This window comes from Gobius niger (genome assembly GCF_951799975.1).
Source record: "Gobius niger genome assembly, chromosome: 20".
NCBI classification, from domain to species: domain Eukaryota; kingdom Metazoa; phylum Chordata; class Actinopteri; order Gobiiformes; family Gobiidae; genus Gobius; species Gobius niger.
In genome coordinates this window covers 19,467,338-19,483,720 of record NC_136871.1, presented here as the reverse complement: position 1 = coordinate 19,483,720, position 16,383 = coordinate 19,467,338, and the positions used below count along the sequence as shown (strand labels likewise).

General features: G+C 41.4%; 1 protein-coding gene and 1 long non-coding RNA gene across 3 annotated transcripts in view; one reads left to right on the top strand and one right to left on the bottom strand.

Moving 5' to 3' along the window:
- Positions 1 to 15,071, top strand: part of phc2b (polyhomeotic homolog 2b) — a 31,454-nt gene extending 16,383 nt beyond the window's left edge. For both annotated transcript variants that reach the window (XM_079579030.1, XM_079579029.1), the window contains exons 9-15: positions 901 to 1,090; positions 3,378 to 3,589; positions 4,509 to 4,638; positions 4,972 to 5,083; positions 5,163 to 5,271; positions 5,524 to 5,848; positions 14,574 to 15,071. In XM_079579030.1, the coding sequence (XP_079435156.1) occupies positions 901 to 1,090; positions 3,378 to 3,589; positions 4,509 to 4,638; positions 4,972 to 5,083; positions 5,163 to 5,271; positions 5,524 to 5,848; positions 14,574 to 14,728 (1,233 nt within the window). In that variant the 3' untranslated portion in view covers positions 14,729 to 15,071. The remainder of the gene's footprint in view (positions 1 to 900; positions 1,091 to 3,377; positions 3,590 to 4,508; positions 4,639 to 4,971; positions 5,084 to 5,162; positions 5,272 to 5,523; positions 5,849 to 14,573) is intronic.
- On the bottom strand, positions 11,140 to 11,699 carry LOC306979914. Its single transcript, XR_013793972.1, has 3 exons — positions 11,626 to 11,699; positions 11,354 to 11,540; positions 11,140 to 11,281 (listed from the first exon to the last, which is right to left on the bottom strand). It is a non-coding gene; the product is annotated as an uncharacterized lncRNA (long non-coding RNA).
- Positions 15,072 to 16,383: the final 1,312 nt, after the last annotated feature.

Here is a 16,383-nt window from a genome sequence, read left to right as displayed (position 1 = left end):
CACACAACATTAAACATGTTGATTTTCTAGGCGGATAAAAAGCGGTACTACATTGTAAGGCGTGATAACACCTTCGGAGCACTTCGATGTCTGTGCAGTAATATCTTCACTTTAATGCACAGATGTCGAAGTGCTCCTAAGGTGTTCAATATAGTACCTCTTTTTATACCGTTTGGCCCCATAGAGGAGAGGATGGGAGGCTAAATGCTAGCAACATCTCTGGTCTTTTTGCGTGACTGAGCGCACGCACAAAGACCAGACAGTTACGCATCAACTCGTCTCAGCTCAGTTAAGAACATATCTCAGTATGGAAAAACGGAGGCCTGTTCCTTTAAGACTGAACATGTTTGGAAAGTATCACAATATTTCTGAAGAGTATTGGGATTGCGATTAGATTTGCAATTAAAAAAAAGCAATATTTAGTCCATGATGCACATTTCTCCACGTTTGAACTGCTGTATGTACATAACTACAGGGTGAGCAGGTTTTATAGTAAGACACCATGAAGAGAGGGTATTGCAACCATTGAAATTGTGAATTTGAATAATTCCGTAGCCCTCTCTGGATAGAGAGACAAGTTAAAAAAAAGAATTATTATTGGTTTCAGTTTGAAGGACTTAGAGATGTGAAATGCCTTTGCTGCCACGTTTACAAGGGGAAAAAATTGGTGATGCTTCTTTGTAGGGTTCTCAAATCTGCAACCGCAAAATGAAAGAACAAGGATTAATAGCTTTTTTCCATGGCACATATTCTTCAGTGATGTTGATATTGGTAACATTTCTTTCCAGTGGTACTTTCTCCCACTTTTTGGTTTAAAAACTTTTGAGTGCTATTTTTCTCTCTCTCTCTCAATATACAGTATGTGCTTTCATGTTCTTGCTTCCATTTTCACCATTGCAGGCATCCAGACTTGTCCAGGACTGTAAAGATAAGCCAACGTCACTGGTGGTGAGAGAGGCGTGTCCTCCGTCCACACCACAACAACAGGCTCAGCAGCCGCTCAATCCTCCCGCAGCTCTGCCATCACATACCCCTAAAACTGTGGAGCAAACCAAGGTCCACGCAGCCCCACCAGCTGTCCCGCCACAAGGTAATGAGTCTGCTTTATTAGGAGCTGTTGTGAATTAATTTAAGATGCGATCAAAAACGTGTTGAGCTGTTTTGACTCCAAATGTGCAGGAATAATTAACACTTGCACGACGCGTCTGCTTGTACTATAATGGATGCAGTTAATTTATTTTCTGTAATAGCGGAATATTTTTGTGATGCCATGTTGATTCAATGACTGTCTGTTTGTGTGTGTTGGGTGAAATGTGTAATGTAGCACATGGAGGAAAATCCATCTGGAACGATTGAGTATAATTTCAATGCGGATAATCCACAAAGGCGGTTGTACCAGGTCAAAGTTTAGCTGAGGTTAAAACCTTGTGGATGCTGATGTTAACCTGGGAGCAAAAATGGAAAAACATGGGGTTTATTCTTTCTCAAGTGTTTCGGTCTGCTGATTCAGCTGCTGCCCAATCACTTTCTCATGAAATTCAGATTTGGGACACATTCACCTGCTGTGTGTATTACTTTGCTGGCCTTCACCAGTGGGTTGTCAGCTTGTTTATAATCCAAAAAAGCATTCTAAGAGTCTAAATGTTGTAATGAGAGATTGAGGCTAATAAAGTACAAATCTTACTGTAGCAAGTGAGCTTAGAAAGTTAAAACTGTGTTCGAGGCACTCTGTTTAATGTTGTTATCTGACAAACAAATTATATTTCCAAACAATACTCCCTGAAATGAGATAAGAAAACAATAAATTTAAAAGTTCTGGGCTTATTTTTTTGTTTAGGCCTGCCCTAAACTTTTATTCATTTTTATATGTCAACATGACATTTTATCACTTACAGATTTACCCATAGTAAATCAAATGTTTGATTCAAGTACTGTTACTTCAAAATCTACTGTTGTAGAAGTAAATGACATAAAGTACTTTGTGAAAAATGTACTCCAAGAAGCAGAGACGGGTAGTACTAGTCACATTTACTCAGGTACATGTACTTGAGTACATTTTTGAAGAAATTGTACTTCTTAGAGTAGTTTTATCATGCGTTTCTTTTTACTTAGTGTCTGTACTCTTACTTGAGAAAATTTTTTTTTTACTTTTTCAACTGTGAGTAAATATTTAAGTGGCAAATGCTTCATTTTGATGTATAAAATAGTGTGCCTTGTTCATTACAATTATTTCGTTTTTCTGTATGTTCATGCAATTTGTGGGAATTTTCCTTTGTAAATATTTTTTTTTTCACATTGTTTTGTGTTTTGTTTCACACAAATGAAAATTAATCAGACTTTCCTCTAGAACAGTTACTCAGCACTCACAGTGCTTACAAGTAACATTTTCTCCAAGTACTTTTTTACTCTTGAGTAATTGTTAGGGTCACTACTTTTACTTGAGTAAATATTTTGGCTATTTTGGCTACACTGCCCACCTCTGCCAAGAAGTTGCCTCTACACGTCACAACTAAAGTACCTGTTGCCAGCCTGCCTCAACCGCACCGTTCGGCCTTTTTCGCTAATCACGTGCCGCATCTTCGGGGTTTTCCGTAGAGCCCTCAGTGAGAGCAGGAGGCGGGACTAGGGGCTTTTATTTACGAGCTCGAAATGGTGCGCGGTGCAGCGTTAACGCACTGAACTGGGGAGACAACAGGAGTAGGTTCTTGTTAGTGCTGCGTGCACGTGCAACAAAGCCTCGTCTTTTTTTGAGATTTAATTTAGCGGGGGCCAATGCGGTAAGGAAAGTCTTTATATATCCATGGGCCAAGCACGCGGCGGCCGTTCAGTTGTTATTGTGCACTTTCGCTTCGGTGTTCAGCACTGGTCCACAGGCAGTCTATGGTCCTGAGTGAGTCCATATGGAGACGGGACTCGTGATTTACAGTCGTATCGATCCGCTCCTGCCTGATGGTCCGTTCTTTTCAATATCGACAGGAAAAAAAGAGAGATACGATTTAGTCACAACTAATCTGCAGAGTTGACTCTTAAAGATTGTTGTTTTTTTTAAATCAATTTTTCTATTTGCTGAACTTTTAGCAATATGAAAAAAATAAAGTGTGCACATTTTAATTTCCTACTCGAGGCCAGCATAGATTGTACGTGGTATAAAGCTCATAGTATAGCATTACTTTCTGTGAGATGAGTTTTTTTTTTTTCCTTCTCATATTTTTAATTTTTTTAATGAAATCAACTTATTAGTGACTGAATGGCGCACACCACTAAAAAGCTGTTTCTCTAAATAATTTCATATCCAAATACCTGTTCTCTTGTGTCACTGAAACATGTATTTCTTATTATACCCCTGTTAGAACCATATTGTTGTGCTTGTGTGCCAGGCGGGGGCTCAGGGAAGAGGCAGAGTGCAGCACCTGGGACCCCGCCTCCAGCCATGACCTCTGGAAATGAGAGCGAGGCGCCCACTGTGACGGGCAGCGCGCCGCACAATGGGGAGAGCAGACTGCCCCAGGCCATCGTCAAGCCCCAGGTCCTCACGCATGTCATCGAAGGCTTTGTGATCCAAGAGGGGGCCGAGCCATTCCCAGTGTGTGTGAGTATGCTCCCATCAGCCACATTAGCCCTGTTGTATTGGGTTTAATAGGTGCAAATTTCAAAGACTGCATTTGTTTAGTAAGTCTCTGGAAAACATTATGTGGTATCATTTATCTAATATAAAACCAGCAATGCATTACACATAATAAATCTATGCGCAACAGTTCTGCGCTATGGATATTTTTCTGTAATTCTATTATTAGCTGAAATGGGAATGACAATTTGAAATAGTGTGTTTTGATAATGACAAAGTGCCCCATTTCCATGTGATATTGTTGCACATAAAATCTGCTTACCCTGTAGCACTGACTTCTACGAACGTCCTCTGAGATGCATGTGATCCTAGTATCAGTTACGTGACTGTAACCAACAGCCTCAAGTCGCGTGCTCCCCGGTGTACTACACGTCTGCGGGGAGTTGTCAGTGAGACGCGGAGCTCTAGCTTCTGTGTGACTAACTCATTAATTACAGTGGGCCTCGACAGGAGCTGTGACAGCAGATGGATCAAGGTGTTTTTCACTGTTTATAAGGATCCAATTACCACAGACGGGAAGACAAACGTTTAATCTACCTCTGCGGCACTTCTTCTCCTGGACTGCAAACATGCCATTTACATCGCTGCATTTTTTGTTTGTTTTTTTGCTCTGTGGATTTTACTAAATGTTTTAAACTCCTGGTTCTTGTCATTACAAATCCACTGCCTCCTACTGGACATTTGGTGTAAATATCCCATGAGCTTTGACAAGAGAGGCTACTGGCTTCACTTTGGGGAACCCTGAGCCTTTATAAAGATGTCAGCAAATATACATGTAATCACTAGGATGTACTTACATTTATAAAACAACCAAATAATGAAACTACCAAACATACGTAATTTAGTTTTATTCAGTCTTCTGTTTGTATCTGTGTGTGTTCAGGTGGAGCGTCTGCCCATTCTCATTGACAGCCCCAACAAGTATGACCATCTGCTTTCCTCGGACCCCGATAAGACCCCTGTCAGCAATGCCGGCAACTCCGACTCTGAGCCGGAGGACATCAGCCAGCCCGGTCAGTGTGTGTCTGTGTGCAGCATTTCACTGGGTTTAATTAGGAAATGTATTAGTTTACCAAATAACTGATGAAATAATCATATTTTAAGATTAAGACTTAAGTGGTTATTAACTATCATTTATATTACTCATGGTGGTTTACTGAAGCAAAGCGAAAGAATGTGAAGAGGTGATTACTTTTCCCCAATGCGACTGCAATAAAACTGCACAATTTGATGTAATAACCCCCTCACCACCACCAAAAACAAAACAACACAGACACATTTGCAAGACAAGCATTCTGATCAAAATGACTTGAGGTTCTCTTGACAGTCTTTTCTTTTTCTTACAGAGAAGGAACAAGATCAGGAGCCGAAGTTGACCTGTGAGTACTGCGGCTGGGTCGACTTTGCCTACACTTTCAAAGGATCGAAAAGATTCTGTTCCACACCATGCGCTAAAAGGTTAGTACACTCATACCATGGTTTCCACAGTTCTACTATTAGGATTTAGCAGAATTTACATTGTTTTCTTGGTAAACAGGTACAATGTGGGCTGCTCAAAGCGCGTCGGCCTTTTCCATCCAGACAGAAGTAATAGCCGCTGGCGGAGAAGACCCCCGGGCCGACCAAGCGTAGAGGCCAAGAAACAGGTAAACAGCCAGACTTTCAATATACATATTTTGACACATACGCACTGTTGGATTTTCAAACTTTAGCATGTGGTCTCCTCAAAGACACTAAACATAAAAAAGAAATCCTTCATATTCCTATTCCCTCATTGCCATCATAGTAGAGATTTTCATATATTAAATTCAGCCTGGATAATACATAGTATAGAGCAACTTGAACCACAACTTTTAATATTGTCACAAAAGTAAGCTGATGAACATTTGTATTTCCAGAAACTGTCACCTCCTCGTCAGCAGCCACAGGGGGGCTCTGTGTCCTCCCCTCACCCGTCCCAGCCCAGTCAAGAAGAGTCCAGCCCTTGCTCCGACATGTCCAGCTTTGAAGAGGCTCCGTCCCCTCTATCGGCTGCCAGCTCGGGAACAGTTGCTCCGGCCCCTGTACCAGCACCACCTACTGTTCACAGGCAGCCCAGCCGGACATTAGACGCAGAGAACAGCCCCAGCAGAGACACACAAGCACCCAACCAGGACTTCCCACCCAACGACCCGACCAAGTGGAATGTGAGAGAGGTGTACAACTTCATCTGCTCGCTCCCAGGTATCGTCCTTAGAAATATTGTTTGCCCTGCAACTGTGTGTGTTTATGAAATGAAAAGACAACATTCTTAACCCAGGGGTGGATTGATATAAATGTTTAGATCTAATATGGGCAAACATTTTGACCCAAGTGCCACATAGGGCTGTACACATGAGAAGTAGCAGCATAAACCTATTCAGATGTCTCTAATAGCCTAAGCTACATGAATCATAGATTGTATATATAAATAGACAGCTCCTGCTCAGTCCTCCCCGTTTGACCACGTTCATGGTTGATTTACTGACTCCTCCTCCCCAGCTCTGACGAAGCATGTTCCCAAAAAGGTCATCAGGGCGGGATCTTCACTATAGATTCGACCCTTGTGTGACATGTCGTTCGCGCTGCTCCAATGCTAACAGTCCGGCCCTCATTTGTATGAGAAATTTCGAACATTTTTCTTACGAAAACCAGCCTGGTCCCCTTAATTGTAACTAACCCAGTGTTATCACAGGAGGAATATCTAGCTGTAGAAAGTTTAAGAAAATTAGGGACCAGGCTCTAAAGTTGTTTTTCACGTGTCTAAAATCCAATGCATTCCAATGGGAGACTAGTGGCTATATGGAGGTACTACAGCAATGGCAGAACAATGGCGGCCTCTAGTGTCGTCGTCGCAAAGCAGAGCAGCCAGCAGCCATTGGTTTTGATACATCTTTACTTCTTATTAGTGGCACTTCTTTAAGGGATATTTCAGGATTTTTGACATAGGGCCTCATTTCTTAGTTATCCAGTGTTGTTGATTTCTGTAGATTTTTTTATTTTTATTCATGCAGTCCTTATATTTGAAGAGTTTAGTGGTGCTAGGCTAGTGCTAGGCTAGCGCATGTCTATGGTAACTCGTAGCCTGCATTAAAAACCTCTTAAAAATCATCGGGTAGTCCTCCAAACGTTACCATATCTGATTTGTAGAAAGCTCCTTTGTGAATTCCACGTGTAGTAATGCCGGCCGCAGGTAAACAAACTACTGTAGATCTGGCAACCTAACAGATCACTCCGCCGCTTCGTAGCTGATGCTGCTCAAACAAGAGTTTTTTTTAAAGGCAAAATAGTCCATCCATCCATTTTCTTCCGCTTTTTCCGGGGCCGGGTCACGGAGGCAGCAGTCTAAGCAGGGATGCCCAGACTTCCCGATCCTCACACACCTCCTCCAGCTGTTCTGGGGCGACACCAGGCCAGCTCGGAGACATAGTCCCACCAGCGTGCCCTGGGCCTTCCACGAGGCCTCTTCCCACTAAGACATGCCTGGAACACCTTCCGTGGGAGGCGGGATGCCTCCTGGTCGCAAAATAGTTATATTTCAAAAAACATATCCCTTTAAAGGGTATCTAACCCCCCCTTCCAGAGGCTCAGCCTGAGAGTGTCAGATTTGAAAATCTCAACAGAAAAGGGGCGTTGCCTGGAGGACTAAGGGGCACGCGGGAGGGGTGAGGGGTGGGAGGGGTTTCGGGGTCTGATTGACAGGCCTGAGTCATTTGACTAACGATGCACTCGCAACGCTCCTCGTAAACAAAGTTCGAGCACAGCGAGCTAACTTATTTAGCAACATGGTGAGACAGCTCTACAGCTCTCTTTACACAGGACAGGCATCGTGGCAGACAGCGGCCTTGTACCCGAGACTGCTCTGAGGCGCGGGGTTATTTTATTAGTGATTCCGCTGTCATTTACAAAGCTAACGGCTTAGCATTGAGCTAGATCGATGTTAGCATCGCAGCTAAGGGACCAAACGTAACTGTCCTGGCTGCTTTCAGAATCTACCGATCTATTTTAGATGTAGACTTTTCACTGTGGTCTACATAAGCATTGCAGATGTATCTCAGTGTCACAAGCAGAGAATGTGTGAGGTATAGAGACTTGATTATATGTATTACAAAGCTTTATTTTATTTCTCTCACAGCAAAGTGCACAAAACATGTCACATAAAAAAAAAAAATATTGTGCAAGAACACTGTCCTAAAAATAGTTTTCGGTTGGTCATTGAAGATAAAGCAGATAAATCATCCATGTTTATCTAAAGGCTTAACTAAGGGTCTGTAACATTAGGCTCTTGGGTCCACAGTCATTTCTATTATTACTACATTTAGTGAATTACAGGTTTAACCAATGTTACACACGCACTGAACTACCACTAAATGATGAGTAAAGGCTATAATAAAGTCTTTACATGTATGCTTATTTAGTTGAAATAGTGAAAATGATAGATCTTATTTTTTTGGTAAGTTTTCTTACTTAATTTTGTACTTCCTGGCTTTTACAACATTGCAATTACCCAATGCAATTTTTCTTTTGTTAACCTTACAACGACAATATCAATCAATCAATAATGACAGTTTATATTTCATTTGAGGATCAAGCTGCATGTGGTACTCTATTCACTTAGTCTACCTACATGTGTGCAATAAACAAATTGAACAAATACAATTTAAATTAATACTTGCCATACAATATCGAACTTGACTGTTTAATACTTAATTTATGGAATCAGAACTAGAACACACTGAACTGAATTTTTAAATGTGGCTCGATCATCCATCAAACTTTGATACGCCTTTTAGATTGATATAATTACAGTTTTGAGGGGGAAAGGCATTAAAAACATAGCAGTAAAGCTGAATTCTTGCATCCACAGTTGAGCTACAGGATGGCTTAAATTAACCAAGTAGCAGTAGCTCATGTACAGTATGCTGCATGCATGCAGGTCTTCTCAATGCACGGGAGACAAAGTTGACTTCTTATGGCTATACAGTTGTTGGGTTGCAGGTTAGTGTTCTAAAGGCCTATAATGTTATATAGAGGTACAATTATTTCATTTTTGAGGAAATGTTTGGTCTTGTATAAGAAAGATAATGGACCCAGTGACTGAAATTAGTGATCATTTTTGTAATTCATACATTTATTTTTTTGGCTGCAACTTGTGAAAGTGTAATGCAGTTAATATGAAAAACTGGCTCCTGCCTCCCCACTGGGGAGTGTGACATCACATTATAGAACCTGCAATCCAGCAATACCAACTAAAATAATTACACATGCACCATTAAGTTTTCAGCTTCTAGAGACAAAGTGGTGCTGGTTCTACCTCACCAAACCATCCTGTGAAATATCTGACAGAAACAGCTAAAGGCTTCATTTTGTTCTTGGATTGCTGATCAGTGTCTACAATTAAATCTTGCATGGAACATTGATTTCATCTACTATGTTGTCCAGTGGCATGTCAGCTTATAGAATTCTTCATATTGCAATGTTTACTCCCATCGTTCTATATGTGGTTGGCGACTGTCCTTGTCCAATGTGCCTCCATTTCCAGAAACATTCTTTCTTTGCCCGATAGAGAGGTCGTCTGAAAATGTGAATTGAAATGTTATAAAAAAAAAAACACACACTAAGACATGAATTACTTTAAAAGGGAAGTCTGTCATCAATATACTGATCAAATGCATCACCGTGTGATCCGATACATACAGTGGACATGAAGAATGGTTTGCATGCATTTTCTCCACCTCTTTCTCCACCTCTGACTCTGCATGGACAAGAAAAGTCTGTTACAACTCAGCATACATTTTTGCGTGCAAGATGTGTTAGCATCATTCTAATTTACATTTAAAATATAGTCCTCAATAAGGCAAAAAACTGTTTTCAATGAGAAGAAATATAAACCACTTGGGGAAATAGTAATATAAACAAAATGATAGGTGTCAACAAATGCATTTATTGGTCAACACTAAAAACGATTCTCCCACTTACTGGTGTAAAATACAATACTCCTATGCTACATTTGTTAGAATTTTAATGCGAGTTGAGCAATATTGTGATGTGCTCACCTACAGGTACTTATGACAGTTCAAATGAGTGGCCAGTCCTGTCTTGCACACACCTCAAGCTGGAAAATCCAGAAAACCACTCATACACGGGCTTTTTTCATCCACTGGACTTTGGTTCATGGTTAGCCACTTCTCTCAGGCAACACAGTCTGCATTCTGAAAAGATTGTGTTCCATACTGCCAGGCCAGTCTGAAAATATAATAATGCATATTCCACAGTCAATCCATAATCATCTGAGAATTCTAATGGTAACTGGTGCATTATTTCCCTGTAATCGCACAGTTCGTCTGAAAATCATCTTCTATATCACTCCACTGCAGCAATTTCCACAGTAATGATTAAAAATTAAGCTACTATTGTTGTGGAAGTCGCTTTAGATAAATCATCTGAAAAAACTGACTCTGCGTTGTGCAGTAAACCTGTGTAATACACAGCTTCTTGTTGTTTAATCCTTACTTATTCTACATTTGCTAAACTAGCACTATAGCCTAGCATTATAAACTAGCTATGTAATCTACGTATTATATTTGCCACACAAAATAATCAAGCCAAAACTTAACATGCTCACCTTATGTCCTCTTGAAAAATCTGGACCTGTGCCTGCTCACAGCCTCCTGCTTGTCTGGCCTCTCATACTGGGCACAGAGTGGTTCAGGCACAGGTACTTTGTCTGTGTGCTCCTGGTATGGGAGAGGATCCTCAACCACACTTTCAAACAGCAGGGCCATTAGTTGGTCAATGTAGACTGTAAACAAAGCACAAAACATTTGTCTTTGTAAAAGCATTGGTTGTGTTGTTTTTAATGTGACATACCTGAGGTAGCTCTGGTCTTCAAGGCTCGCACGGTGTAGTCGCCACGTTTGTACTTTGGGTACACTATCGTATACCGCAGTACACCTTCAAGTGTTGTAGCATGTGACCTTGTAGCATTTTCATTGTAGTGCAGGGCAGCAATTTGCAACCTACAACATTTTTAGGTACAGATTCACACATTTTTTTTTTTTAAATGTATGTATGTATTACCTTGCTAACATTCCTCTGAAGGAGAAGCCTGCACTTTTGGGGGAGAACCTAATTATCAGGCTGTGGAAGGCCTCAAGGGTTGACGTGTGGTACACCGGGCTGATTTTCTCCACATCCTTCACAAAGCGTGGAGCCAACACAATGTCACTGAGCCTCTCACATGCTGCTGTGCCTACAGAGTAAATTACCATGACATAATTGTAAAGCAGTTTTTGTTTCGAATGACAATGCCAACCTTACATTTTTGAAATGTACATAAAATACAATGAGTAAAGGGCCAGTATTACTGATAACAAATGCAAAACTTACTTGGTTTGAGCCACACTCTTGACCCTTCCCCAACCAGAGGCCCGTGTAGGCACCGAGGGAACAGGGCATTGTCGTGCGTGTGCACATTCTGCATGTGGTTGGCCACAGACGTCCACTTAGCGACAGCCTCTTGTCCCGAGGAGGAAGTCGAAGCTGCCCAATAGAGGTGATTTACCACGCTTTTTCTCCACTGGCCAGCGTCCTGGGTGCTCTTTCTCTTTGCGAGCTCATCAATTTTTTTCCCAATTCCTAGAGTTTAAAATACATATTTACTAAATGCAGAATAACCATAATATTACACAGCATTCCCCAAATGCATACCCTTTCCCATGTGCCATGGGTCAAAGTAGTGCCTGATTTCCTTCTTTTCCTCCCTTAAAAACTTCTGAACGCCGGTGTGTCGGTCCGTCACAATGGCCTCCACATTGACACCCCTCTCTTCCAGCATAGTCAGACTCCGCACAAAGCCCTCCTTCTCCATGCGCACGCTGTTTCCAACCTCATTGCTCTAATAAGACAAAAAATAAATTAGGTGCTGAAATGCACAGAGTGATCCCAAATTACATATTGAAACATTCCTTGAATTCCATTACCTGGACTAGCTGGATGTCAATGACTTTGTTATTACTGAGATTCATCATCGTGTAACTGCCATATTTGGCCGAATGTCCTACACGAATGCAAGTTGTACGTTAGCTGACTTTTACTTCTGATAAATGTTAATGAAATGTATTTACCAGGTGAATCTGCCCGCATGTCCCCACCCAGTGACACAGAGCCGCTTTCAAGAGCCTCCCTGATGAGGTCCTCCTGCTCCAGCTTCCACTGCCAGTTGACCGTAGGGATGAGGAGCTTTGCCTGATGCCTGTAGAAGCACTGCTCTGACAGTCCCTGAATATTGAAGGCCCTCAAGAACTATAAAAGGAAAAAATAGGTTATCAACTGATAATAGATGGAAACAAAATCCAAACAAAATAATTTGTGCTGTACCTTTGAAATCTGGCTAAAGGATGAGCCGGTGAACAGCACAGCAGCACACAGCTGTAGGTTTCCAGCTGGGATGTTGTTCACCATGGGCTGACTGGACCACTGATTGGAGAACTCACAGCGAGGACACTGTTGAGTGACCCGAAGCAGTGTGCCGATTGTGATGGTGTCCACAGCACAACGACCAGTGCAGACAGGACAGCGCCTGAACAGCTCCAGCAGTTGGTCCTCGTGAACAATATATTTTTTGTCCTTGTGTGGAGGGACTTCAGTGGGAATGCTATATAAAATAAAGGATATTTCATCCCTCAAAAAACCAGGACGCTGTATATATTTTTTCTATTAAAAAGCTAGATTTTCTTTTTACCTTGAACAGTTCACAGTGCTGGCACTGTCATCGATGTGGAAGCTGGGGTCAGACGCTGACACCTCACACCTTCTCCTTTTTAAAGGTGTAGAGGCTGCTCTGGGACTGTCAGGAAGAGGGATTTCCATCAGGTCCTCAGTACCACAACCGACGCTTGTGTAAGCGGTCCGGGCTTGAGTAGCTGTACAAAACACAAACAAAATAAACAAACATGTTAAAAATGGCCGTAATTATCATTTACACAAAACAGAGTGTTTTTAGAAATAAAATGACTGTATAAACAATAAAAAGAGATTTCACCTTTGCTTCGCCTGCTCGGCTTCACATTGGCCTGGACACTTGCATGCCTTACAATGACTGGATCAGTCTGGCAGCCAAATTCTCTGGTCACTGGCTGAAAACGTAAAAATACATATTATTTTTTAAAATGTACACTACAGAAGAAGGGTAATGTGTTACATTTCCTTAGTGCATTTAATTGTTGTCTAATGCAGATTAGTGAACGTAAGCCAACATATGGATCCCAGCACCTGAGCACCCAATAACCATACGGTCCACCTGGAGTGGTCAGCCCTCTCGCCCCTCACTGACCACGATCACATATCACACGAGCGCGCGCGGAGCCACGGGCACCTGCCCGGTCAGTTTAGCCACACATTAGATGATAGCTATCCGTTAGCTTTATAGGTTAGCTTGTAGATGCACTCACGTTTTGCGCAGCTGTTGTCAAATATGAAAGCTACTGTCATCGCGAAAATGTAGACTAGTTTGGTGCTCAGTCTCAAGCACAATTACGCGCGGTCTCAGCGTAACTTTGTTGTGCAGACTGATGCATTAGCCACTCCCGCTAGCTACAAAAGGCTATAAAAGTTCACATGTCATAATATACAGCGGTGTAACTGTCAGCTCACCGTCTCATGCGGTTCATTGCTCTCTGTTTGAGCGGGGTTAGAGAGTTGCCAGGCAGCTGATGGATGCAGACTGCTGTTTCTCTGCCCAAGTCAAGTGAACGAGTGCGGGGCGCACCGCTTGGAGCACACGCAGCCACAAGCCTCACCCAGTGCATAGTTTATTTACACGCCAGATCCCGCATTGTTTGAGACACTACTACAATCTATTTCAACGTGCACTATCGAAATTCTACTTACATGACATTAGTAGCAGTTTTAGGTTGTTATTCTCACTCACCTCAGATTGGCGCCTGAAATCGTCCTGCTGGCGGGGCAGCAGTGTCGGTGGGCTCAGTCGTGGAAGAGCAAGGGTGGGGACTGCCTCATTCTTCAAACGAAGAACCTTACTGTAGCCCAGCTCAAACTCCAAGGAGTTGGCGAAGGAATCGCAAGTAAAATGTTGGTTGCAAACTCCAGCACGAGGCGGGAGTTCGCAGTTTTCCCCCAGGCCAATTGCGCGCAGCCACTGGCGCCTAATTTCTAAGTCCTGAGGAAAGTAATGTAAACCTACAGAACTATGACAACCTACAACACTACACTTTCTCCCCATCCTAACAAACAAGACTACAACACTACACCTAATATTACACAATACAGAACACTAAATACAGCTAACCTAGCTAATTCTTATGCTAAATGCTACTAATCTCTCACTAAGACTAAACTACAACTAAATCTAATAACTATCTAAACTACGACAAGCTAATAAATCTAACTAAAAGCTATGCTAATAAATCTAACTAAAAGCTATGCTAATAAATCTAACTAAAAGCTATGTAATAAATCTAACTAAAAGCTACGCTAATAAATCGCAAACCTGAAAATCGATATAAAGACACTCGCTATTCCAAACTCCAACTCGCTACGGGGGCGTGTGCGGAGTGGGCTGCTTTTATACTCCACAGAAGAGAGGCCGCTGACGTCGGCGCCCTCCTGCTGACGTAAGCGCCCCGCTCAGAGCTAATCACGAAGGTGACTAACAGTAAAGCATGTAATGCACTCGATAAGGTGCAGATGGCGCCACACAGACGGTTTTGGACACAAAGACAGGATTTCAACAAATATGCACTAAATTGTTAAAATAGTGACAGATACATGTAGACAACACTATAAGATACCCATTTATACAACTTAGCTAGAAAAAAAAGTTGATTTTGGGGTTAGTTGTTCTTTAAAATAGGTGTCACCTGGCTCAATATGGTTGATGCAAATTTACTGAAACTGTCTGTTGTTACAGGTTGTCAGGAGATTGCAGAGGAGTTTCGCTCTCAGGAGATAGATGGACAGGCCCTGCTCCTGCTCAAAGAGGACCATCTGATGAGCACTATGAACATTAAACTAGGTCCTGCTCTCAAGATCTTTGCACGAATAAATATGCTCAAAGACTCTTAGCAGCCTGTGTGCGCTGACGGACAATGACACTAAATCTTTAAAGCAACTTGACACGCCATAGCACTGATTACTGACTACAACACCTCACTTTTATACTTGGGGATTGAAACAGACCAGCTTAAAGGATGTTTGGATTTGTTTAATTTTTAGCACTTAGCTGAACATGTATTTCTGTTCAATATGTCGGTGTTTACATTTACAGCCACCATTTCTGATCAAGTGCCAAACCATGGAAGTTGGATCAGTGGGAAGAAGGCTGGAGACTGGAATTGGATATTGACCCATTGTCAAGTTTACCTCTGTGATAATATATTTAAGGCCTAATTGGTGTTTGCGTCTACAACAAAAAATGGGATCAACGACTCCACAATGAAATGTTTTATGATGATAATAATGTCAGGCCAACACTCCCAAGTGAAGCTACTTGTTAAAACTATCAGGTGAACCCATCTTTAGTCATGTTACAATTATGTACCACTGATTGAGCACATTTTACATGTTTTTGCATCACAGTAACCGGTGAAACTAAGAATTAAGGCACTAAAACAAAACAAATCTGTTTCTGAAAAATGTTTTGTACTGTGTGAATGGATAAGGTATGGCTGTGTGTCTGTGTCTGGAAACAAAGGACTGCATTCATTAATTTGTTCATTTTCATTCAGTAGATGCTCCTTTGTCCGTCTCAGTCAGACTCGCTGCTCTCGCATACAAAGCTTGAAAGGCTGGGAGACTATTAAAGCAGCTTCTTTTGAAACATTGATTTTTTTTTCCTTTTCCTGTCATAAGGAACAAGTTGGATTTCCTGCAGATGTAAGAGCATATAAATAGATTTTATTTTGACATTATTTAAGAAAAGACCTTTGTTCCCAGAGATACTTTACAAAAAAAAGCAGCATTTTGTTTTCATTTAACACAAACATCTGTTGGCACTTAGTTTTGTTTATTCGATATTATTATATAATGAGGCATAAAATGGCAGTAATGCAGAGTGCATGTTTATAATCGTGACGGTCCTCTTTCAATTTAAAGTAGAAAACAAAAACAGATGTTAATAAATATTTTGAAATATGCAAATGTATAAATATTTTGACGGACTTGTTTTTTGTGTTTGTGGTCAAATTTGTTATGTTGCCTATAATGAACTTTTGTAACTTTGTTTTATGGATTTATTTATCAAAACTCTTTGTTACACATTTTGCAAATATAGTTTGTTGAAAAGAAATTGACTTTTTTTCCTTCTTGTATCTTCAATTGCAAAGGCCGAGGAGTTGTTTCTCAGAAAAAAGGAACCCAATGAAAACCGAGCCTCCTTTATGCAGCTCTTTGAATCATAGTTTACGTAGCACAAAGCTCTGCAGTAGCAGCTAGACGTTTCCAGGAGTTGGTGCGAATGAGCATAGTTGCCCGAATGTGTCAACCAACAAAGGTCGTTTAGACTTCGGCTGAAAGACAGAAAAACAAAGTAGCAGCGCCGCTCTGACGTAGCGTTTTCTTTCGAATAGAAATGGGCGGAGCTGAAAAACACGCAGCTTCCAGCGTCACCGCAGCCTTTGTTTTGATTCAAGAACGGAGCAAACCATAGAAAATACTAATATATAGACAATTGAAGAAGTATGTATTTAGCTAAAGAAATATGGCAAATACGGATTAAACTG